The 26,544-nt window shown below is 38.3% G+C and overlaps 2 protein-coding genes and 1 long non-coding RNA gene across 4 annotated transcripts in view; 2 read left to right on the forward strand and 1 right to left on the reverse strand.

Moving 5' to 3' along the window:
• Positions 1-25,760, forward strand: part of LOC149108454 (uncharacterized) — a 50,399-nt gene extending 24,639 nt beyond the window's left edge. The window contains exon 2 of the long non-coding RNA XR_016209188.1: positions 24,322-25,760. This is a non-coding gene — a long non-coding RNA (uncharacterized LOC149108454). The remainder of the gene's footprint in view (positions 1-24,321) is intronic.
• LOC110066706 (mitogen-activated protein kinase 4-like) lies at positions 511-4,764 on the reverse strand. Its single transcript, XM_020773949.2, has 2 exons — positions 3,771-4,764; positions 511-2,334 (listed from the first exon to the last, which is right to left on the reverse strand). The coding sequence occupies exons 1-2, from the start codon at positions 4,621-4,623 to the stop codon at positions 1,715-1,717; spliced, it is 1,473 nt and encodes a 490-aa protein (XP_020629608.1). The 5' UTR covers positions 4,624-4,764; the 3' UTR covers positions 511-1,714.
• On the forward strand, positions 11,199-24,376 carry LOC110066731 (cotranscriptional regulator ARB2A-like). 2 transcript variants are annotated; one of them, XM_089296056.1, is made up of 12 exons: positions 11,199-11,347; positions 11,854-11,959; positions 14,116-14,187; positions 15,734-15,834; positions 18,502-18,567; positions 19,603-19,727; positions 20,273-20,336; positions 20,624-20,698; positions 21,718-21,837; positions 22,522-22,635; positions 22,723-22,813; positions 23,290-24,376. In XM_089296056.1, the coding sequence occupies exons 1-12, from the start codon at positions 11,309-11,311 to the stop codon at positions 23,796-23,798; spliced, it is 1,482 nt and encodes a 493-aa protein (XP_089152182.1). In that variant the 5' UTR covers positions 11,199-11,308; the 3' UTR covers positions 23,799-24,376. The 2 variants fall into 2 exon arrangements, with proteins under 2 accessions (XP_089152182.1, XP_089152183.1); XM_089296057.1 differs by having other exon boundaries at positions 11,206-11,347; positions 11,792-11,959.
• Positions 25,761-26,544: the final 784 nt, after the last annotated feature.

Genomic DNA, 26,544 nt, shown 5'->3' on the forward strand with positions numbered 1-26,544 from the left:
CAATCCCAAATCCAGTTATCCCTGTTGTGCACAGCATGTGCCTTGCCCCATGTGAGTTTTACCTCACTGAGCTCAGCCATGACGGTTCAGCACCAGGTAATTTTAGGGTGACCAGGTTTCCTTTTGCCAGTTGGTGTCCGTCAGAAGGAAACCCTAGCAATACGAACCTAATCCATTTTAGGTATGTCACACAGCCATTGGACTCAGCAGAGGTCTGTGATGAGCCCAGCCACAACTTTGGAGAACAAAGAGGAAGCAGCTTGCAAGCGTGGGGCTATTTTTCCCTTTAAACTGATCAACTTTTTTTAATACCATACAGCTTTATGAGAAAACAATCTGCAGGTATGCTTTTGCTTCAATGTAACGTGTATTCTGGGTGTGCTCATTTTAGAAAGGGTGCTTAACTGAAGGGGACAACATCTGTCTGGCCTCTCAGGCAGGAGGAAGTCAAATGAGCAAAAGTGATGCAAATGATAAGAACACTAGAGGTAAACAGATCAAAGACAGAAGTAATATGACCATAGTTTTTTTTATTAAGAAAACTTCTCAAAAAAATTCTCAAATTTATAGCAAATAGAGTATCGTTTCATAATTATTAATAGCAAATTATTAGGTGGCACTTGCACACATCGCGACTGGATTATTCACACATTATCATCAGCTCATGGAGAACATTGTTCTTCGTAGTAAGTACAAATTTAAGCCTTAATTAAGTTAAACATGCCTTATTCCTAATCACAATAGAACCCAATTTTTCACATTACAGTCATACACAATAAATAGAACACTATAATGTAATAGGCTCAGGCAAAAAAATATTCCAGGAAGGATATTTCTTTGAACAATGCAACTGGGCATGTACAAAGAACCCTTTCCTATTTTCTTAAAGTTTATCCCTCCCCTTCCCAAATAAATTATTATTTCACATTTAGGTATTGTATAAATAGTTGTCTGATGTTCTGTATGTTACAATTTCCTTACACATATTAATATAATTTACTTGATTACGAGTAAAGAATTTTTGAAAAGGTCAATAAAATCACAATTTTTCCCCTTGCAAACTGCAATGGAGTCATTTTCATTAGTTTGTTATTTTTTCTCTTTTTTTTAATTAAAGAAATGACAAAGTGTTGTCAAAATATATGAAACCTAGCATGTGAGCTTATGGGAAGCTGAAGACAATATCGATGAAATTAAATGAGATACTGGTAATACAATATTTCTACAGTATGTTTTTACCTAACATAACCTTTGTTAATATAAATTGCTTTACGGCTCTAAATGCTAGATCTAAAATTTAAAAAAGTTATATATTTTTAACACAATAAATATGGTTTAAATTTGATGCATACAAGACAAATTACACACAACCTCATTTGGTAATAGTTAAATAACTAAAGGAACAACTTATGCAAGGTTGTTTGATCATTCAAGACCATTGGTCTCAAAAACAAACATCAACCAGAGGGATGGATGAAGGCACTTGTGGAAAAACTGACAGGGTGGCACCAGGAAGAAGTCTCCCATTAAGCCAATAAAATTTTAAGAACACTCTAAACCCACCAATATTTCATAATAAAACATATTTGATAAAAACCAAAAGATCCTCCCAACAACAGTAGAAAATTACTAACACACATTTATATGCCAAAGAAAAAATGAAAAACACCAAGACTTTCCTTGTACCTCCCAATAATTTTTCCCTACTGACCACTCAAAAATAACACAAACCAAAAGGGCCATTGAAAACATTTTTCTTACAAGTAAAACTGACATTTTCTTTTAGATAGCCCTTGCTAATTACACTATCTAAAAAAGCTGATGACATACTAGCACGTTGCAGCTCAAAGAACTTTTCGTGGTCTTTAATGTCAACTGGTTCATTCAAGGACATTTGGATTTTGTAAGCAGCAGCCAAAGTTTCAAGTCCCTCTTTCCTGCTAGTTAAACCCAACCGTTCTGATACATCATTACAATGTTTCCAATCGTCAAGCACGGGATCTTCAGGCTCATTCATGATGTCCTTCAGAGACAGAATATCATCTGCAGAGTCTCGTGTCTCCACAATTACTTCTTGGAGAACAACAGGTTCTTGTTCGGTGACATCAAAAGAGCTGCTATCACTGTCAAATGAGAAACACTCTTCTAAAATCCAGCCTTTTAAAGCGTCTTCCTCAAAGTCTCCAACTTCATCCTCAATATGGAGTGGTTCAAAACAGACTGGCTCATCTGACGGGAATGAATATTGCTGCAAGTACGGGTGTGCCAGAGCTTCTTCTGCAGTGATTCTCTTATTTGGGTTAAACCTGAGCATTTTCACCAACAGATCAAGAGCTGTAACAAAAATAACAAACCAAAAATCAATGCACAATTATTTATTGATTAAGGAAAAAAGAGAAAATTAATTACAGCTCTAAAATCTCTTTACTGAAGCATGATTTAGATGTAAGACAGAAGACAACTTACAATGTATCGGTAAATGTATGCACTTATTTTGCATAAATAAAGAAGCAGTTGAGCACTACAAGGTGCACGAGGACAAGCATGGAGCCCTAAAGTATTTCAAAAATGTTGGAATTTTGAGTGGTGAACTGTAAAATTAATGTAAATTTTATGTGTAGCATTCTTTTGTTTTGGAGTGGCAATGTAATGTCCTTGTTTCCATGGCCATGACTGATATGTTGTCAACAATGACTCATGCTTAATAAGTGACAAGTGGGCCTTTGTAACTTTGGGGCATGATTTTCAGCATGTTATTAGCATCTTAACAATGCTGGCAATCCAAGTTATCCCTAATCCTATTGGCTCAAAAATTTTAACGTAGGACACTTCTTATGCCAGGCTACAGAGACATCTCACAAGTGGTCTTGAGAAACCATAAAATTAATTATATGGGTTTCTGTTTGAAAGCTCAGTCACTAAGCAAGATTGGCTCCTGCTACTTTTTTCAATCTTTTATATTAAACATTCAGTTGAAATTAGATAAATTAAAAAAAATAATAATTTCGCCTTCCTCTCAAGTCTAATTACTCGCTGCTGGCGTGATTTTTAATTATCTGTTGGGCGTAGATTACATTTCGATGAAAAACATTTTTTCAATACGCATTTGACTAGAAGGATCGAGAACAGAATTTCACTTGCAGCCGTTTCAGCTCTGAAGCGAAAAACAAAACAATCACTTCAATAAACTTGAGCTTCACACACAAGTGACATTGGGAGATTTGGTTACGGTTCGTTCATGAATAATAGGCTTAATGCTAAATTTAGAAATGTTCTGATAGAAGGGCGAAATGAAATAGATCGAAATCGACCAGCGACTTTCTCACCGTCTTAAAATTCTGCTCTATCGATGCCTTAAAGGATGACTTTCTACCGATTTGAAATTAACTTCGACGAAGAAACATTCTGAAATGGTAAAGGTCCGTTTACAATAATCTTTTGTTTACATTTCCACTTACAAAAATGCCATGAAATATGTATGAGGTGTCAAAGTACAACTTTTTATAGTCGCGCGATACATGCGAAATATCAGGCAGAACGGTATTGAGAACGACTGAGAAATACATAAGCCATTAAGGTCAAGATTTAACAAGGACACAACTATTGCTTTCGAAAATAAAACTAAAGATCAAAACTTAAGCTCGGAGGAGCTGACAAAAAAAAACGGAAAATGGTAATTGTTACGTCATGGCGTCGCGCTCCCTCTGCGGGCATACTAATGAATTTCACTGTTTACATCGACTCAAGTCGTCAACAAAAGCCGGTCTTACCTTGGATATCGATGTGAGGAAACTTGCTCCCTAGCGGCATTCCCTGATTCTGCGCCTTTCTAAGAGCTGTTTTCTCCGGAATTTGAGGTTCAAGTACAGTCCATTCTTCCTCGGTTAGGCCAACAGAGTCTAAAATAACTTCCATTTGGTCGATTTCGTGCCGGCCCTCAAACAAGGGTTTGCCCAACAACATTTCGGCAAAAACACAACCGGCAGCCCAAATATCGACTGAACTGTCGTAACTTGATGAATTCAACAGCAGTTCAGGAGACCTATACCACAGAGTTGAGATGCTATGCGTTAGATGGCCGTTGTGCGAGTAAGCCGGGTCGAGAATTCGCGAACGCCCGAAATCGCTTACACGGAGGAGCAGTGTTTCAGTGTCAACTAAAATATTACTTGGTTTCACGTCCCGGTGTACTACGTTAGCAGAATGGATATATTTGAGCCCTCGTAACAGTTGATAAAGGAATAATTTGACATAGTCTTCTCTAAGCTTGCCTTTGCTTTGCAAAATATGATGTAAGTCAGAGTCGACCAGTTCTTCTACAAGAAACAGTTCAGTCGCTTCTTTGACAGATTCAGTCGAGCTTTCTTGAAATTCCAGACCCTCAGAGTCCACAACTTTCGTTAACTTCACGACGTTTTCATGTTCGAGAGTCTTTAATACCTTGATTTCTCTAAGAGCTGCTCTACAGTTCATGCGGTCCCGTAAAATAAGTCTTTTCAGAGCAACCCGTTGGTCTGTTTGGACATCGATGGCAGAATAGACCGCGCCACTTCCCCCGGTTCCCACAAGTTTCGTGTTCGTGAAGTTCGGGCCAAGAAAGTCCGAGTTCCCTTCTTCTGACATAGTGGATACCTTCGAGCAGTCGAAGTCACTACCAAGGCTCCAAGGAGAGAATGAGTTGTTACAAGGGTACACGCGCTTTATTAGCCATCCACGCACTTACTCTGAGCCGCCGCCAAATTTTTTTTCCTCGACAATCGGTTTTGGCCGAGTTATTTACCGGTCAACGTGTTCCAACAGTATTATCTAACACTACGTGTGATTGGCTACTGCATAAGAGTGTGATCGAGCTAGAGCTGTGATTGGTCAAAGTTGAACTATTCATCTGACAGACACATGCATATGGAGCACATGACAGCCCTGTGGTTGCATCAGCCAGTCAGGCTGAAGTGACTCATTTGCGACACCTTCATGTCACATGATTCTCCTTACGTAATAAGCAGAAGAGACACTCGAGCATCCAAATTTATTACATAAGGTATATTTCTTCGATTTTAGCAAATATCACACCCTTAAAATAATATTTCTCATAAAACGACAAGATATTATTTCGTGAGTTGAAGAAAATCCTGACTGAAATGGATGCACGCACTGACGCACGCGAAGCTCTTGAAACGTTATTTACATTTCTCAGTTACCAGTCTTTCCGGTTCCTATTACAAAACACTGCATGCAATACATCATAATTATTGTGGGCTGATAATCGGTTACTACGTTGTCTTCGCTCTGGGTTAGTTTTCTGCCAACCCACAGGATCATTTAAACGAATATAATAAAAGTATTAATTTTTTCATTTTTAACTTCCGTTGTGAGGAAATTTCTTTAACGTGTGGACAGGAACATTTGAGGAACAAGGAAGACTTTGATAGTGTCGATAGTTTTGAGTTTCGATAGTGTGCAGAACAGTTTAAACACAAAAAAATAAAGGAAGTTGGAGTGCTTAAAAAGTGAAATTAGTCAGATGACGTGCGTAATCTTAGGATTTCCAGTTTTACAAAGGATCCGTAGGAGTAATGACGGTAGCAACTATAAACAGTGCGAAGAGAGCGTCATTCGCCAAAGAATGTCAAACCAGCTGCCTCGGACTTTATAATTATAGTACAGCTAATTAAAATTTCACACAACTGCTTCTAAAAAAAGAAAAGCAATAAAAACAACCGAAGTTATTGATCAGGAGAGTGGCTTTTCTGACGAGTCGCTGTCTCCGGTAACGTAGGAGCTATATAATATTATCGACGGCGAAATGAAAGTTTCCCACGAGACAACGAATGAACAAACATTCTGAAAAAAGCGCACGGTTCAAGGTTAATAGACTCAAGGTGGGCGAGATTCTAATTTCTTTAAAACCACAAGAATGACTTCTCGAAACCACAAAACCAACAGAATAAAATTTGACGGGTCCTCTACGAAGTTTCCGGCACCGACAACTGACTGATCTGTCGCGAAGAACTAAAACTACCAATATGTGGGTGGCTCAAGGTTTCTTTTTACACGGTTACGCGCAGCTTTTCCGGCAAAATATCTCCATGTGTGGACTGTTATCGTATTCAAGCTGATCCAAGCTGGTGGCCTCTAAGGATGCGGGCACTATGCTATCACGTGGGGACGCAAGCTTTTAATATTTTAGAAGTTTCTTACGCGATAAGAAACGAAGATAAGCAAATTGAAAGTTCAGAAATACACTTAAAAAAGTATGAATTCCCAATATACACGACTCATCGAAACTGTAGTTTAACTCTACTGAGAAAAAATGTTTGGAACGGTTGTGATAGCCGCTCATCCCAAACAAGAGGTCAAGCAATTCTGTCGAAAATTTCAATTATTTGACTGAAGGATAAAATCATTTAGGCTTTTAATTTACCGAGAATCTTTATTTGGCTCTCGTATCGCTTCATCTCCCAAGCTGCAAATTAAATTTGTGGCGTACATTTTTTGTTTTGGAAGCTGATTGATAAGTCCAAGTAGCTGTCCGCTAGCTACATTAATTTAGAAAGCAAGAGTCCACATCCTTCTGGAAGAACACCAAAAAAAAAAATGAATTAATTTTTTTCAAAACATATTGAGACGGTCTGCTGCATTAAGTGAAATCTTTTGTTTTCAAGTCAGTCTACCGTAACAGCTAAAACTTTGATCCTTGCATGTAGAAATCATGAGTAATTTTGGAAAAGTAATACGTTATACCAGTCGGTGTTCATAAAACCACTGAGAATATTTATCAAGGAGTACTGAGGAACTGGTAATAAAAGCAAGCCTTCAAAACCAGGAGAAACTTATTTCAAATTGATGAGCTGTTTCACCTGATCGAACATTTGTTGCAACGTAGTTAAAAACAGTTATCTAACTCAGTATGACTCAGCAGACCGGGTCGGAGTTTAATTTGAGATGTCGATGGCTTTCCGGAAAAAAATTGCTCTCTTAATTTTCAATCAATTTCGTACCTTTCATTGAAAGAGTTTCATAAGACCGCTAAACGGTGAAAACACTCGCGGTTTTTTTTCTTCTTAAAGTTATTGTTATTGATTTTCTAAAGATCCTGCAAACAACAGTCTGTTTTTTAAAGGGGTCGTGACCAACGTGAATCTGTTTAAGACTTTGATCACCACGGAGCATAAGTTGTCCAGCTGGCCAAAACCCAACGATGCTTAGTAGAGATACCATCAATGGTGACGATGAATTTAGCGAGATTTATGACCACTTCACGCGATAGATATTACTCTGTATTCGACCCTATTTTGGAGTCTGCTGCCTGCTTGACTATGAACGTCAAAGCTATCGAGTATGGGACTAGAATAAAACTACAAAATCAACATTGCCGGCCATCCTCTTCAGGTCTCTGATCAACATCATGATATTCTTCAACTACCTGCTGCAAAAACAACTTATCCTTGAGGGGCCTTGAGGGGCGTTCAGCATCCGTTGGGAACCCGCGGTCCTATTTTGGCCTAGAATGAGAGGAAAATGACGTAAAGCCTAGAGTACGCGGTTTACTGTTTTCGTACAGACTTCGGGTATATTTGGAACACTTTCCCACATCACTTTATCGACTCTTTTTTCAACAACGGCTGACAAAAAAAAATCGTGTTTTTTTTTAAACAACGGCAGACGGACAAGAAAAAAAAATCGTGAACTCAGAGTGCGAAGGGCAAAGCTATTAAATCAATAAGTCTGTTACATAATTAATCTTACATAACCATGGACTCATGAGGATGCACGTGCGCCTAAAAACGTTTGTATTCACCTGAGTGACATTAGTCACGGAAACGTATGACTGGAGTTGGGCAAACATTACCTCACGTGAAGCAGTGATCATCGAGTGCCAAAATCGAGCTCGAAGTTGAGTTGGACCTTGACTCGAAGTGCAACTCAGTCGAAGTGCAACGTTGAATCAGTGTTAGAGAACGAGAGTACAATGAGCAAAGAAAATTAACTGTAAAACTTACTGGTCAGTTACTGTCGTTACTGAATTGTGAACCAGGGAAGGAGGGGCTGCTCCCATTCGGAGGAGCGAGCGATATAGGTTTGTGCCACGAAATGGCGTATGGAATTGGAGGTTCTCAGTTCTCAAATTAAACCTGGTATCCTTTTAGGAGGGTATTCCTAAGATAGGGTAGCGGGGGGAGGATGTACACAGGCTAAAGATAGGTTTCCTTAACTAGGCGCCCAGCTTGAACGAAAACGTTATGTATGGTCCGTTAAAACTGAAATGCCTGGTGAGCTGCGTGAGAATTTCTGCTAAATATACAAAATAAAAAATAAAAACGGACGGCCTGTTGACTCAATTCTTAGCTATCACTTTTGTCTTTCCGATTATATATATTTTTTTCGATTTTTTACTGACTGGGAATTCCCAGGATTACGAAGAAAAAGCAAAGAGAGTCGATGCCTACGACATCATAGAGTTTGGCTTTTACTCGGTACTTGAAGCTTGCAACTAAAAAAATGAGTTTAAAGTAAAAGGTTGAACAATTTACAACCAATAACAATGATATGCCCTAAACAGCAACAAATATTCTTAATATCAGTAACTGTCCGATATAGAGTTAATTGCAACTAAACACTCCGCCACTCGAAAGATTAAAGGTAAACTACCAAATAGTCATTATGCTTGGGCAAACTCTTAAATTCAGCAACTGCCCAATATAAAGAGCTCTAACGTTAATTGCAGAATACTCCTCCGTTCCAAAGGTTACGATATTGTCAGAATACATGCAAAACGATTATTATTCAAATTGTGTGAACTAATATAGGCTTCGCGACCTTCATGTGGACACTACTTCACTTTTTGAAGCCTGCTGTGCTCTCAACTCCAGATAGCTGGTGCCTCACATGAAGCGACTACCTGTGTACTTCAAAATATATTTTAAGCTACTTTAGATCTGATCAAAGGAAAAGGAAAGCCGGCTTAAAAATTCTTTACCAGCGTCCAAATGGACGAATTTATTCCAGGGGCGACTTATCCGGCTGAACCGGGGACTGGACTGGCGGATTATTTCATCTGTCGGATATCATGCCAGGCGAAAAACGAATCCCACCTACCCTGTATATCCTACAATCCTAAAAAAGACTATAAAAGTAATATAGCCTAAAACTTGTGCCTTCACCTAGGCACGCTCAGGTTTGTAGCGAAAGAACGAAGACCGGCAGTATAGATGGAGCGCAAGTTGCAGGCTAAGCTGATCGCAGGTTATAATTTAGAGACGGATTATCCTTAGCTATCCTTGTGGGAGACAATTAACTTTTCAGTAGACGAATCAAGCCCAGATTACAACAGTAAAACCGAATATATTTTTTGATCTACTTTGTCACATCCATAGAGAATAAATATTAAATGGCGCCAATTTATCAACAAGATGCAATAATGTTTTGGATCTGGAGCCATAAATATACTGTTAATAACATGTTGCAGCGCTGCCTAGCAACCGTTGTAAGGTTTGCCGCGCTTGGGACAATACGTTATCACAAGTCATGCAATGTTGCGTTATGTGATGAAAATAGTCACGCAAGTTTTTAGGTGACGTCTTCTCAGGCCCCAATCTCCGTGAGGCGCCCGGGATCTCGTGGATCTGAGTTCACGTTCCGATCCGGTGAGCTGGTCATTTCGTTGTCCTCGTTTTACTAGAGAGATGGTAGGAGGAAGAACCATTATATGAACACTCAACCACTGCGCTTGAGAAAGTGCGAAAACATTGTAAAAGTATTTTATTATTATTATTATTATTATTATTATTATTATTATTATTTAAATTTAATTTGTCATTGTTTTCCCCCAAAACACCAAGGCTTATTAAGGATTACAAGTTTTTCAAAGTTTTGTAAGAAAGAAATATTTTTGCTTCATGGTATGACGTAAGTGATGCTATGAGGTTTAGGAATGAACATCAAATTAACTCACTAAATCGAGCTATTCAGCTACACAGTTTATTTATCAATTAAACCGGGATTAAATTGGAACAAGGATAAAGGTAGCTGGGGAGCGCGGGCGCCTTTCCCAAGCAGCGGCTGGTAATCGAGCCTGGAATAAAGGCGCTTACGAAAAGAATTGAAAGCGGTGCTTATTAAAATGACACGGTTATTAATAAAAACACATTACAAGGGGTAACCTAGACCGTTCACAGCCCTCTATTTCTCGTATTTTTATTCGATCGTTGAACGTGCGGAAAGAATCGCGAGAGAACTGAACTGGACGCCAGTGCATAACGGGAGACTTTACAGGGTAGGGTGCCTCTCCACCCACATCTCTGCGTGCTTCGCGCTTTCTTTGCTCGCTGTTTTTTTTTTTTTTTTTTTCGTGTTTGTTGAGAAACAGAGAGGTTGTGAACAGTCTACGTCTAGGGGCAACCGAAGGAGGCGAACCAGGGCGCTAGAAATCGATGCATATAACACCATGAGGTAGCTCTAAGGAGCCTTTGATACGTAGGGCGTAACTAGTTATTATATTAATTCAATCGGCCTCTTAGCAGATTTTTTAAAAGCTTTTTTGTTAGTTACTGACTAGATAGCTCTCCCTACTTAAGCTTTTTAATTGTAAATAGACTTAAGTTCACCAATTGACTAGTTTGTCAGTCCTCAATTAATAAATAACGTTCTCAATAAAGTTATTGTTATTCATTATCATTTTTACTGGTTTGTTTCGTTTGAAATTGGTCATTAGTAGAATTTTAAAGAAAACTATTCAGTTTCGCATACTTTTGTGGCCTCCTTTGATATCAGTTGGTAAAATAAGACACTCGCTAGAGAGGAAACTGTGACGGCGTTGAAAGACCTGCAGATTTCTGATCGAAAGTTAACTAAAATAATTATTGACAGGTAGATAGATAGAAACTTTATTAAGAATGTCATCAACCACCTAGCTGGGGAAAAACTCCCCTACTAATACGGGGACATAACAAAAACGAGTTAAATTAGAAGAAAATACTAAAAAAAAAAAAACCTATAGCTATTCCCCCTATCCAGGTACACTATTCCCCCTATCCAGGACCTTGACATCTGACTGCTGAGAGCGTGTTTGACACAGGTATGCCAAGTCTGAAAAGTAGTCTTTAGGTAGCCCCTCATGATCATCAAAAAGAAGAAGACGGACAGGACTTGAATGAAAAAGGCCTGGGAAGGAAAAAGTACTTCCTGCCATACCCCGCCAGAGGCTTGGTTACCAAGGAAGAAGTTGGAAGGAAGTCGAAGGAAAACAGAAACTGAAAGTGGTTTACAGATGCATACTCTAAACAGCTGAAGCCAACCTTTCATTCTTCGTATGAGAAGGGAACTCCTGCTTTTGATCATTACAATTCAGGTAATTCTTACATAGGAACCTGGTTGTAGACTCTAGCTCCCCTTAATGGCGGTTCCTTCTGATTGCAGTCTGTTAGCAGCTAAATAATATTTCTGATTTTGGAATTTAGTGGGTTAAGCGAGCGAGCTTAAGCGAGCGAGCTTAAGCGAGAGCTGTTCGTCTCATTCTGAGTTACAGCGCCAAGGAGATTGAAGGACAGAAAGGAACCTGTATTGTAATGTTGTTTTTGGTGATAATAATTGTATCTATATGTAATAAGGGCGCCATGAACTCTATACAACTCAGCTGTCGAAAAAGACTCAAGTTCACTCCACGTGGTGAGTTGTGCATCCAGAATGTCTGGATCATTTGCCGTGAGCTGATTAACTCCAGAATACCCGGCCACTTATTAGCATCTCATTGAATAAGAATAGCAACTATTGTTATATACCTTGTTCTTCAAAGCACACCGGCAGAGGTAAATAAAGTGCCCGCGTATTCAACCTTAGCCCGTGTTTGGACTCTAGATTTCCCCAATAAGAACCGTGAAAGACACCTGTGATGCAAGAAGTGGTAACAGTTGTACTCAAATGTCGGACTCGCTAGAGGAAGAGAAGGACAACATGGGACAATGTGAGTTTTGTATGTTCTACAGAGAATTTCCTAGCTTTTTATATAGAGGTATTTGTTTGTACTTTCATGAATGTTTGAATCAACCATGAGTGTAAGGAAGCAGACAAGGGTAGCCTCTAGATAAAAGGCATACCATGTGGCACAGAATTTTTGTGGGTTCTAATTTTTTTTGTTTGGTTTCCACAATCTGCAAAAATAAGTTCTCGACAAAATTTTCTTCACAAAAATTTACTCCACTGGTGCAATTTTACCTATAAACATCACAAAGTCATGAAGAATCTTGGTGCCATTTATTTAACACTTCTCTTTCATTCAGAAATAAAACTGAAGGGATATGCATCAGTGTAATTGTAATTTAGATTGACACTTAATACTGTGTTTTACGTCTCTTCATGTTGTTTTACTTGTCTGTTGCATGTAGTTTAAATAAAAAATAAACAAAACATTGTAATTCCAATAAAATGCAACTTCCTGAAAATCAAAAAAATTAATACAGAAGATAAACCAGTGTTTTGCAATTGCAAAAATTAGTTCCCGCAAAATACAAAAATTCACCGATCCACAAAATTAAAATCCTGCAAAATTTTGTGCCCCATGGTGTGCAAAGTATACTTGGTGCTAAGAATCTGCCATGTTCTACTTCTCCATGCTATACTTCTGTGGAAGATGCAGCACCCTTACCTGTATAGCTAGTGCACTGGACTCTACTTGATGTTCAGATGGCCTGGCTGTGAGCCCTGGTAGGGATCTTTGTGTTATTTAGTCAAGACACTTCACTCTCGCAGTGCGTCTCCCTACCCAAGCCTATTACTTCAAAACTGTTTGGACCACCTGGAGGGTAGTAGGGTATAGAGAGTACTAGGCTTGCTAGATCTTAATCCTTGTACTTCAGCTGTACTTTCCACTCTTCCATACAGTTCACAGTTTCTTTGAAAGCTCCTTAGCTTTACTAATAATTCTCTGTCGCATGCCCAGATTGCCAAACATCTATATTCTTCTCATGTTAAAGATGATTTCCAGTCCGTACTGCGCAGTTGCAGCACCCTAATGTTTATAAGCATAAGTCTCACTCAATGGAATGTGAATCGATGTTATTTCTTATAAACCACATACCTTGTCTTTGAGGCCTTTCAAATTCTTCTCCAACAACTTCATTGAATTTTACAGCTGCAAGGTTGTTTCATTAAGTGATATGAGAAAGAATGAAGCATAAAGTTTTGACCGCTTCGTATCCATAATGGCAAATGTTTTGAAAGTTTGAATTTTCTTCATGTAAGTAGTTGCAAAATGTTTGCATTTTGTGATGCCTTTCATGAAACACAACAAAAAACGCTAGCCAACTCTTGAGAGTGTGCAGTACGGTCTGGAAATCATCTTTAAAGCAGCAGGTATATTTTGCAGGTTGCAGGTTGAAATTTAATTATAACTGGAATACCACTGGTACTTAAAAGAAACGTACGGGTGGTAGACTTACTGTGACTGTTACATGACGCTCTTTACAATCGTTCAGAAAGGTGGCTTCCACCTAAGTGCCAAACTGGCCGAAGCGATGGGAGGAGGGTATATTCCTTACGATTTTAAGATGGTAATGAATTATTGTTTTTGAAGAAACATCTGAAATATCATCTGAAATATCTGCTGAATTTGGTTTCTTCCCTGTGAGTACCAAAATGAAAGCACACTGAGCTTGTGTATATTCCATCGGTTAAAATCTTATATTATTTCATTTCTTTATTTATTTGCTTCATTTGTGATGGCAGTCTTCTGTTGTTGAGGGAAGACTCAAGCCAAATCTGGAATCAATGGAAACATCTGTGGAGGGGCCATCCAGATGGCTTTGAAGAGATTTCACTGGTCTCAGCATGTCAATCAATAAGTATAGCGGATCGATCGTGTTTTCGCTATGTGAAAGAGGCGAACTACTTTATGTAAGAACCCCTGATGAATATATAGGTTATTAATTATTTTTAGTGCCAGCGGTTTTCCAGTTATAATTAAATTTCAACCTGCAACTTGCAACCTGCAAAATATACCTGCCGTCTTTAAAGCTGATAATGTGGTACTAAATTATTATATACAGTGTAATCTTGCTTGCATCCCACACAATGAAAATACTGTGAGTCATATATCAAGTCTTAAAATGTTGTTTTTGATAGATTTGGGTACGAAAGAGAAGAAAAGTGTCTTCCCAACAACTTTGGAGGAGTTTGGATATCAGTTCAATAAAGGTTTGTAACAAACACAGGGCTCCAAAATTTTTTTAAAGTTGCCTTTTGGTGACACTTACTGATAACATGGCTGACAGTCTATGTCCCTTTGGTTTTGTTTTTTTGGGGGATACATTACAAGTACATCATTATAGGCAGGGTTAAAACCTGGTGACATCTTGGCAGTCACCAGGTTACCAGTAGCAACTTAAATCTACTGTACCTATCCATGTAGATGCAACCATAGGCCAATTTATTTAGTCCTGGGTGACCATGAAATCAAGGATACAGGCATTGAAGGTAAGTTTGAGCCCTGTACATGGAGCATAAAACTGCTGACTGTTCTGAGCCTAATGAATTTGTTTGTACTTTTCGTGTATGTTTTACAATGTCCCAGTGTTTTTTGACCATTTACCAATGTGTGGGACCTGGCTTATTGCGGGTAGATACAACAAAAAACAGAATCAACAATCAGTAGAAAGTAAGCAGTGTCACTGCAATCCATTCTGGTACCCAGTCTTAGGTTTACTTGGTCAGTCACTGATACAAAATCAACAAGACACCACAATCAACAACATGATCAGAATCAAACTTTGTGATAATTTCTTCAGGTTTTGTTATGAAGTTTAAAGAATTAGAAACTGAACATGTATTTATTAAGTAGTTTTGCAGGTACATTATCTAGCTTTTAATTTACGTGATACCAAAAACAGCTCCCCAAGTTTGTGTCCTTTATTGAAATTCCTGTCGCCATTTTCTTTTTTCTCTCATTATGGTGATCAAAATGGTAGCAGCTTGGAGCCCTGATACTGAACATTGAGTACCTTGGTTTATTTCAGGTATCTGGAAAACCCGAATAGTCAATAACGAATAGTCGCGAATAGTCCCGAATGGCGAATAGTGCGAATAGTGGCGAACAGTCTTGAATAGTGGCGAATAGTGGCAAATAGTGGCAAATAATAGCAAATCGTAGCAAATAGGGTACCCAGTATCTCGCAGTCAACCTCGCAGCAACGTGGATGGGATTTTCCCGCTAAAAAGCAGATGCTTATCAGGGCAAAAGGTGTATCTAAACGTAATTCTTCTGTTTTAACCGCTGTAAAAGCGTAAATACGTCTTTATTCGGTTATCCTTGTGCTTTCTATTTTCTCAATGTCGGCGATGGACAGCCCTAGCCTGAGTCCGGAGAGGAAAAGGTAAAAAATTCACTGAAATTCTGTGGCTTATTTGGATAATTAATTAACGCAGAATATTAGATTTAAAGCGGTGACTATTGACGACTATTCATCACTATTCGCCACTTTTTGTGACTGTTCACCACTATTCGCACTATTCAAGACTATTCAAGACTATTCGCACTATTCGGGACTATTTTCTATTCGTGATTATTCACTACTCGCCATTCGCTATTCACTAATCAGGTTTTCCAGACACCCGATTATTTCTACATTTTTTACTCCTATCCTCTCCCTAGAAATGACTTATTTTGAGCACTATGCCCACTGTATATTATGTAAATTTGGTTGCCATAGCTATATTAGATTAGGTTTTGTCATTCTATTTGCAGATGGTCAGTTGAGAAACATTGAAACTAATGAACCATTTAAATTTGAAGTGAAAGAAGGTGATAGAGCTTACAACCAAAAACACTATGAAGCACTGGGAGAGGTACATACAATGCATTATAATTATAGATAGGACCCTGTGTGCACTTTGATTGGTCAAAAACCCATGTTTTATCAGTATAAAACATAGAAAAAGCGTGTTTCATTGTTTTTTGCCACATTACCTCTAGTCAACATTTTTGTTAAAGATGGCAAAAAACATTTTCTTTGAAGAAATTTGTGATGTAGTTCTCACTGCGAAGAAGCAGGAAGTTTTGAAGACGAGGCATGTAGCACTTTAGTGGTATTAGATTGTGTCAGTTTGTTGATCAGTGCGCTTTGTTGTTTCTACTTGCTGTGTGTAAAATCTATATCATAAAGCAAATGAAGAAGCCTAAGCTGTGTATTACACTGTGATAAGACACTCTGGACATTTGAGAACACTCGAGAAATGTAGAAAACAATTGCCTGCAGTTCGTGTTTTCTACATTTCCCTCGTGTTCTCAAATGCCCGTCGTGTTTTATCACAGTGTAATACATGGCTTAGGCTTCTTTATTTGTTAATTACTGTAGTTAGTAAATTAATATGATATATTTTGCTTGACAGGCTGTGCGTCTCACAGTCTCACTTTTTTTTTAGCAGTGATGTGTATCTCGCAGTCTCAATTTTTTCACAAAGTTGTCTCACAGTCTTGTTTTTTCTGCAAGGCTCAAAAACTCTTTAAGTGCCAATATTTTTTTATAAATGACATCTGAACATCATAAAACCAGAACATCAAGAGCTCTCATTTAAGGACGTTTACGCAAAAATTTTCCAACATTGATTTTTTTTTTACTGAGACTTTTACCACCATAAGATGATGAGTTAGTTATGTCATTACTGTAAAAAAAATGAGGGTTCACCGACTTCGTTTTGGAGAGAACGTGCCTGGAAGAACACCCTAAATCTGAAAAAATCAGGCTTCGTTAGCGAATAAGGCCACAGTGTCTGTAAGCCCAAAAATATTGCAATTAGAACTTTGAAGTGAAATTTTCTTTGGCAAATATTGTTTAAGTGGACCTATTAAGTGAATTTAGTCAACTGGTGAGGTTCCTAAAGAACAAGTTCGCATTTAGCAACCATAGTTTCACGCGCCTTGCAGCCACAAGATAGTAGGATTCGATGTCCCGTGGACAGAAATCTTGAAATTTTTTAACTTTCCACATTGAGTTTTTGTTCATTTTTGGACAATGTGGAGATAAGTGTAAATAAAACCTGTTTCTGGAAAGGAAAATAGGGGTCACAGGGCTCGAAATTAACTTTTTCGTTCGGGAACCAGCTGGCGACTAATGGGAAAAATTTGGTCGCCAACTTATTTTATACATAACTCACATGAGAACACTAACATGATTTTGTACGTTACTTTGCATGCAAGAAAGTCACAAATGAAGAGCTAAAACTTTTGAAAACAGCACGAGTAGGACTTATAAACTGTTATAAAGATACTGTTGTTCTCAGATTATAGGGAGCTTAAGCACGCGCGTTTTTGAGACGCGGACGGCAACCGGAAGAGAAGAGTTCGCATGCTTGGACCGTATTGTCCCCCAGATTTTTATACTACTCATCTCTAATGAAGAAAAGATACTTAGCAATGTGAATATGGTTGTGTGAGGACAAGTTTAAAGTGAAAAAAGCTCACTTCCGGTTACCATCCACGTCTCAAAAACGTGCATGCTTAAGTTCCCTGATGTTTCTGGTTCGCAGGTGATGGTTTTCTTCTAAGTTATTTTAAATGGAGCGAAGCACAAAAACTTTTACATCTGTGGTTTTCGTAATGACACAAACACGGGTCCTTTCGTGTTTCTTCAAAACGCAGTTCTTTATTTTCATCGCCTTTCGCCGCTGATAAACAACACTGTGCTTGTTCTAGGCTCCTACACAACTGATCACATCTGCCGCCATTGTTCTCGCGTCAACTGAAAAGCACACGGTGTTGTAGTGTGCCCGCGATCCCAGTTTTGGAAGAGGCCGCTGAAACAATATGGCACTTGGTAAACGCAGTTGCGACGTGTCGAAGTAATTTTTACAATTTTCTTGTAATATTCAGACATTATTTTAGTGGGGACGGAAAGGTGAATTGTCTACTAGCTACCAGATCCGAATAATTTCCCTATCTAAAGATTTAAAAACAAAAGTTTTGTTGTGGTCATCTTTACTTATCGTACAAATCGCGAGTCGCCAGCTGGCGACCAGTTCTGAAAATTTAGTCGCCCGTGCTCAATTTTTGGTCGCATTGGTGACCAGTGAGTCGCAATTTCGAGCCCTGGGTCACCAAACGGCCAAGATCGTTAAATCCAGGCAAAGCTGTACCAACGGCCATCTGCCCTATCATTGTTCATTTATTACTCAGCGCACGCTCATGCGTGACGTGACATGTGAATTTGCGTGCACAGTAAGGATGCGCAGAAACAATTAGTGTGAACATCCTTAAAATACTTTAAAGTCTTGGTTTCACATTTAAAGGGGTCAAAATGTCATGGGCTCACAAAGAGAAATGTTAGTCTCACCTTCTCACAAGGTCTCGCATTTACCATTCGCCACCCCTTCAAGTGCTAGCCTGATAAATTACCAAGGCTTGTAAACAGAGTTAATGCTATTATAGACTCAACATAGTATGCTGGATGATGTTGGTGAAAATTTCCACCTTTAAATTTGAAATGCTAACTACCAGTATTTGTGTTTGGCATTCAGGTTATCACTGAGTACGTCTACAAACTACTGGAGGAAGAAGTCAAATTAAAGAAACATGTTGTCCCGGTGAGTGACTTGAGTTCTGATCATAGCAATGTGAAAGTTAAGGTAATCTGAATCTTACTTAATCTGAATGTGTAATATGACCAGTCTTGGAAACACATTTAAGGACAATGCATACTTTTGTCAGTGTGCACATGTTCTGCGCATCATGCAAGGCATGGTTTAAGCGCCAAGCGCATGCTGGGTTGACATTGACGCAATCAACTACACTACCAAGTACATGACTAAAATGAAAACAAAATTTTCCTACTGTGACCAAATCAAGTTTAATGAACCTGTACTTAAACCAGGAACACTAGAATAGCAGCATATCGCTAACCACTAACTGTTAATGTCTTCCAGCTGAAAAACTAGCACTTATGTGCCGAATATTATACCGAAATCCAACCATAAACATGTACCTGCAGATGCATAGTGTGCGCGGAAAACAAGTGCGAGATACGTAAATGTTTTACTGGGGAGGTGACAGGAAAAAATGTCACGGGCACTGTAAAACTTTTCAAAAAAGATCAATAACTGTAAAAAACACGTGGTTACCCCTACATTTTATGTTATGAAATGGAAGTGGCAAGCCTATTCAACACATGATTAGTTTCTAGTTGTGAGCAAAAGGTATTTAGACTGTATTTTAGCTGAACCAGAGGAAGGCTGTCAGAGACGCCAAAAGCACTGTTGCAACGATTGTTATTAAAAACGTACCAAAAATGGTGTTTATGTTACTATTTACCATTTAGTTTTAAGACCTTTATAAATGTGTTTGCCTTTCTGTATGTAACGGCGAATTCTAAAGAAATATGTGAAGAAACATCCTTTCTTTCTTTCTTTTTAGAAAAATGCTGATGTCAGCATTTTTGCTGAGATTCAAGGCTAATTATCTCGTAAAAATGCTTGGCTACCCCCATTTTTCTTTGTGGATTCCAATAGCCCTTGCAAAGATCTACTTTTTCCGCATGGTCCTAACCTGGCGCAAAAACCTTTGTATTTAGTAGGCACCGTCCTTAAACAAAGAGTTTTCTTCCACTTACAACTTTGTTGCAGGTTGATGCAAAAGAAGATGAAGTTACTAGTTTTATTTTTATGAGTGATGATGCAATGATGAAAGACAAGCTGATGATCCTCATTCATGGCAGTGGTGTGGTTAGAGCAGGGCAGTGGGCAAGAAGGTATTTAATACTTAGCTCTTATTAATGGAGCAGGAGGTCTGTATGGGAGACTCTTGAGGTCATGAGTACAGACCGAAAGCAGTGAGGTTTGTACACACAACCGAGATCAAGATTCTTCCATGCAGACCGACCAAGCTCAGTTAGTAAGATGTTTATTATATGGCAATGAAACAAGAACAATTTAATTTGTTTAATTTGGTTAATGTTTGCCTCTGTACTTTTTTTCTCACTAGGCTTTTTGGCACTTTGATAAATAAATATTGCTAGAAGAAAGTAGTCAATATTTTTGTAATTAAGTTTGCAACTTTTTCACCGCAAAACATTACCAATCTAGGTGCCGGTCTAGATAGGAAAATCTAGAATGCTTTCAATATCAATTTCAGTCAATCAAATTCGTGAATTCTGTAGTTCCCAGCCGTATAATAACAAAAATGGACAAGATCTTTTTAACACAAGCACAACTCATTGTTTTTTAATAATATGAATTAACAAATTCTGCAGGGTTTCAGTGACAATTGACTCATGATCTTTGCTTTCTTTTGTAGATTAATAATAAACAATGATTTGAATAGAGGAACAATGTTGCCCTACATCAAGCGAGCTAGTCAGGTTTGATCTCTGCTTTTATCAAGGTGTAAAATATTTTGATTCATTATTTTTAGGTTCCCACAAGCTGGACTGGATCTAGTCTTCATGTTACTGGGTACAAGCAAATCCAAGGAATCCAAAAATTGAACCTTAAGGATCCTTAAGCAAATTTACAGATAGTGTAGTCATGAAATTTAAATTCATAAAAAAAAAGGTTGTGTTTCTCTATTTTTGTTACAGCAGTTGCCTTAAAACTGGCTAATTGTCACAAACATTACTGAATTTAATTATTATTCTTTTCAAACTAGGAAGGTTTTGGAGTAGTTATCACAAATGGCAATGAAAACCATATAAAGAACAACAAACGGAGAATACCTATTAGGGTAAGTGTGCTGTAAAAAGAAAAAAACATTATGTCGATATCCACTTTGAAATTGGTGAATAAAATGATTTCCAATTAAAAGTACATGTAAGGTGAAAGTAAGGTTTCCTTTCCTGGTGAGAATCCTTACAGGATCTTTAATGAACTTCCAATGCCTGCTAAACATGCTTTGGTTACTAGATCTTTCAGGCTTCTTAAAAGGATGTATTAAAGACCTTTATAATCCTTGGGTACGTGAGGATCTTGCAGAGATCATTGCTAGACTTCTTTAAGATCCTCGAGGATTTGATTAGGTCCTTAGTGTGCAGCGTGATCCTTTGAGGGATCTTTCAATAGGATCCAACGATCTTTTTAGGTGCTTTGCAGGCACTTTGGATCAACTGGAAGGGTCTTTGCAGCAACTTGTCAGGGACCTAAAGGATCTTTGCAAAACTCTGCAACATCCTTTGGATTACAAGTGAACATCCTGAAGGATTGTGAAGAAGATGCAAATAGATTAACAAGGGAATATTGGTACATGTGTCAAAAAGAAAAAACATTGCTAAACCTCAAGTCACTCACACTTCAGGTGCAATGTGCAACATATAAAAAAAAACTTGAATAGGAAAAGAGGGTCTTATACTCTTTGCAATTTTAACTTTTGTATATTCCCAAATTGCTTTTGTGGTTATCCAATAACAGGGTTCTGGAATACATGTTTTCCAGAAAGGTTGCAATACCTGCCATTGTTTTCTTCATGGCAATGATACTATAACTTGTTGGAGACTTTAATTTTTTGTGGACTAATTTGGAAGTGATCTTCATATGAATGAACTGGACATGTAATAATATTCAGATTTAAGTTTCAATTAGTGCGTGCAGTGTCCATGTTTGACAATGTTTAAAGCCACCAGCTTTCTCCATGGCCGTTCACCCATATTCTTACAACACATACATTCTGGTAAATGTTCCTAGAGATCTTTATTTTTATTGTTAGCATGAATTTCAGCATACATTTAGACTTTCTCTGTTCTCTTTCAGGGTAGTGAGTCCCCAGAGAAGCACTTTGTCTATGTGTGGGATAACTTCATTTCCAAAGCTGCAGCTCAATCAGTAGTTGTCGTCGCTCACAGTTATGGAGGAATTGTTATTGTGGAAGGGGTAAATTAAATATTTAATGACATCATTTAATGGTGGAGCTGCACTGCATTTGGTCCAAGCCATTATATTTTTACTTACTATTTCTCTATATTCAAATTATTCAAATGAAAGCATAACAGTATTTACTCCTGATGCACTACATGTTTCTAGACTAATGGCATGTGGCACAAACACTTAAGAATTTAAAATAGTGTTACATGTAACTACTTAGAAATGTTGCCCTCTCTTTTGTCTCTCTTGCCTGGTTTTTGAGTCTTGATAAGCCAAATGTTTCTTGACTAATTCACATTAAAATACATCGTAGCAAATCCTTGTATAATGAATTTCTCCCTCAAACAAACAAAGCTTTAACCTCAACCAAGCAACTTACTGGTTCTATAAATTTCCCCAAAGAGCAACCTTCTGTCAATATGGAACCACATTTTTTGATTATTATTTTACTTGGAGTCACTACAAAGAGAAGGGGGGTTGAAGCGTGTTCCCAGTAAATCAAGTTAGTTATTAGTAGTTATATATTATGCTAACTTTTTTGAAAATAAGTCTGTCTCAAGTTACAAGAGCTAGAATGGTTATCATCATGCAGATAACAGCCAGTTTCCACAGTGTGAAAAATGTTGAACAAGTTTCTTTACAGAAACATTTTTTATATGTATTAAAAGAAGTATGTAATTTACTTGATTTCAGCTACAAAATTGTAAAGGAATCGAGCAAAGGATAAAAGCTGTTGCATTTACAGACTCTGTGCACAGTCTTGCACACCAGAGAGCTGACAAGAAACTTGTGCATTGGATGAAAAGGGTACAAAAAACACTCATATTGAATAATTCCTCATTGAACCACCTTAATAGCAATATCTAACAGTTGGATGTCTTTCGCTGTTTGTAGAATTCACGTAACTGGGTTTCATCAGGTCTTCCTCTGGATGCTCCTGTTTCGTCCTTGTTCAAAGGAGCTGATTGTGAAATGGTGTCAGCTGGTAAGGAATAAACAGTGTACCACATTGAAGCAAGTATATATCTTTTTGTACATAAACACAAAACTTTTTGACATCCCAGGTAGCAATAAACTTTAAGGTAACAGTAAGCTCTGAATTGTTTAGCCTAGTGTCCCATAAAGCTGGCATGTGAAATAACTAGCCAAGGAGTATTTCTACTCCCCCTTGGATGGGATGCTAGCCCATCACAGGTTGTCCCTCTCTGTGTTTCAATTCACAGGTCTGTGGGAATGATGTGTCTTGCCCAAGAACACAACACAGTGCCCCGGCAAGGGCTTGAGCCTGGACCACTCAGTCCTGATTCAAGAGCACTAACTGTTAGGCTGCCTCTGCCTCCCAGTCTGTGATCTGAAATCTAGAACTCATTGTTGATGTAATGCAAAATTGTGGAACTAGTGAATACTAGTATCAGCAGTAATAATTGCTCTCCATAAATATATATATTATTTTCTTTCTAGGCACAAACCAACATGAGCTCACTTCACATGTTGCTTTTGATTCAATCTTCAAGTTCTTTGAAGAGAGGCTTAGCCAGAAAGACTCTTCTGAAAATCAGAAGGACAATTCTGACAGGGAGATGGACACTTCTGAAAATCAAGCTGGTGCATCACAAAATGAGGAGGATGTCTCTGAAAACCAGGCAGATGTCTCTGAAAACCAGGCAGATGTCTCTGAAAACCAGGCAGATGCCTCTGAAAACCAGGCAGATGCCTCTGAAAACCAGGCAGATGCCTCTGAAAACCAGGCAGATGCCTCTGAAAACCAGGCAGATGCCTCTGAAAACCAGGCAGATGCCTCTGAAAACCAGGCAGATGCCTCTGAAAACCAGGCAGATGCCTCTGAAAACCAGGCAGATGCCTCTGAAAACCAGGCAGATGCCTCCCATAATAAGAAAGATTCCTCCCAGAGTCAGAAGGATGCTCCTGAAAATCAAGCAGAGGACTCTCAAATGGAAACAGATTCTTAGAAGAGAAAGTGGAAAAAATAGCTTATTGTAGAACAGAAAATAGCAGAGTGTGCAAGATCACTGGGTGGATCTACTTGTTCTGACTCCTAATTACTGCTTCCACATTGTTGAAAATTTATTGACACCAAAAACAAACATAGTGAGATCACTTTTTCAGGCTGCTCTCTTAACAGGGGCGTCCTTTGCACGAAAAAATGTTGGCTTATGGTGCACATGGGCTTTAATGTGCATGTGTATTGTAGCAAAAACTATTTGTGTTATTGATGATGCAGCAAGAAAACAACAAATGTAAATGGGATCATAACTGAAAAGTGTTCTGATCAATGATAACAATAATATTTTGTAGTACTGGAGAACAGTGGAACTGTGGCTTATGTCCACCCCTGTTGACTCAATCACCTCCTTATTGCTGTCTCTGAACAAATTTATGCACAGACAATAAATTTCTTAATATCTGAAAGACTTTTAATTTAAGCAAGTGCACCTGATAGTGAGGAGGAGGTGTGAGGTGTCCACAAAGCAGGCAAAAAAAAAAAAAAAAAAAAAAATTAAATTGATCTTTCCCCAGCTACACCCCATTTAGTGTGCATGTTGTATGTGTTGGGTTAATATTTCGCTAAGCTTCCAATCTCGACCAAAAAAGGTAAAAGTAAAGTCTGCATACGAGCCAAGTGGCTCATCAGGCTGAAGCTTATCCCGGTTTCAGTAGCATGAAACGACTAAGAGTATTTCTACTCCCCCCTGGATGGGATGCTAGTCCATTGCAGGGTTACCCCCCAGCATTAAATTTGCCAGTACCCATTTATACACCTGGGTAGAGAGAGGCACTGTAAGAGTCAAGTGTCTTGCCCAAGAACACAACACAATGTCCCCGGCCAGGGCTTAAACCCCGACTGCTCACTCTGCAGTGGAGTGCACTAACCATGAGGCCACCGTGCTTCCCATAGTCTTGACAAACTCAACACAAAATAGAGGGTCTGAGGATATAGTGAGAGTAAAGTGCCTGGCCCAAGAATGCAACATACTGACCTGAGCCTGAACTTGAACCCTGAACTGCTTGATCCGAAGTCCAGCATATTAACCATAATTTAGACCACTGCTCCTCCAAAGATTTACCTTTCCAAAAATTGTTGTTATTCCTAACTCTTTTTTACACACACCAGACCTTACTGTACATTGCTTTTTCACCAGGCTGACTAGACCAATGTACCTCTCCCTGTTTCATTCACACCAAAGAAAAGTTTGACTTATGGTCTACATATTCTTCATTGAATCCCTCAAAGTAATCTGTGTATAAGTGTATGGGTAAGGTAATACAGGGGAACCCTGCCTTATGGCCACCTCATTATTATGGCCACTTTTTGTCCAGGCAAAACGCTCATACATTTTCTCACAGGAAAACCCTGTTAATGCAGCTACTGTGTTAATACGGCCAACAGCCACATTCTGAAATCCCAACCTGTGTAATCCTTTACAATTTTACTCCATTTATACAGCCGCTCAAACCAGTGATGTTCATCTTTCCGATTTAAACATTGAATGAACTGATTGAAGTTTCAATTTTTTAAAATTTCATCGTAGCTTTCAACTTTTTCATGAGGTTTGTAATTTTACATCATCCCATTAATATGGCCAAATTTTCATTGCCCAATGGTGACCGTATTGCACCACCATTTACCAATATTAATCTGCTGATCGGTTTTTCAGGTTAAATGAAGCTTTTATTATTATTGTTATTGTTATTATTGTTATTGTTATTGTTATTATTATTATTATAAATCGTTATCATCATCATTATTATTATTATTACTATTATTATTATTAAGGTAATCAGGTCAGTGATATTTTTGTAGTAAGTAAAGAATCAGTATTGCAACCAGTTAAATTTTTGTAATAAGCATCCCTTTTAAGATACTTGTTATCTCTATTCTATTAAATGCCACATATTCCTATTAGTACCAATCTTAGTTTAGTGCTGTGAGTGATTTTTTGGGGGATCTTAAGGTTAAGTCTAGTGGCTCGTCTGGCCGGGCTTATCTCTGGTTTCTTTGGCACAAAGTGACCAGGAATGTTTCTACTCCACCTGGATGGGATGCTTAAGTCTCTCACAGAGTTTCCCAAGTTTTACCAAGTGCCCTGTCTAAGTGCCCTCCCATACACTGTACCCCTTTTCTCTAATATTGAACATTTATTGGGGGTTCTCTACAAAGTTTTATACAGGGAGGTTCCACCCCGAGGTCCAACTCCTTACCCTTTTGTATAGCATTTTAACAAAAAGGGTAAGGTACTTGTTATTAGGAACAAATACCCCAAAAAACAAATCTTGTCATTTTCATGTTGTGCTTAATAAATAATGATACAGCCATAAAGTGTATCTGCCCTGTTAAATAACTAAATTACAGATTTCCCTACCCTTTCATATACCTCGACTCATGAAATCCCTTACCCCTTCTATATACCTGACGCCCAAAATAGTTACCCCTTTCAGGTAGTGCCTCCTTGTACAGGCCATTATAGGGAGTACCCCGTGGGATTTTTATGGAGGTCATACTGCAGATCTGCTGTTTGTTTGGCTGGCCCGCCTGGCAAACAAAGGTTTGTGTAATTCAGCTCTTGGTCAAACTGTCTAGAATTTATCATTTTAAAGCACAGTATTAGACAAAACACAGTAGTTTGGGTTTAAAAACTTGTGTAATATGGAATGTGGATAGTCTCTAAATTGAAAAATGGGAGATTCATAAACCCT

Source organism: Orbicella faveolata, unplaced genomic scaffold (genome assembly GCF_042242905.1).
Source record: "Orbicella faveolata isolate gen_17 unplaced genomic scaffold, um_ofav_v1 contig_26, whole genome shotgun sequence".
Taxonomy (NCBI): Eukaryota; Metazoa; Cnidaria; class Anthozoa; order Scleractinia; family Merulinidae; genus Orbicella; species Orbicella faveolata.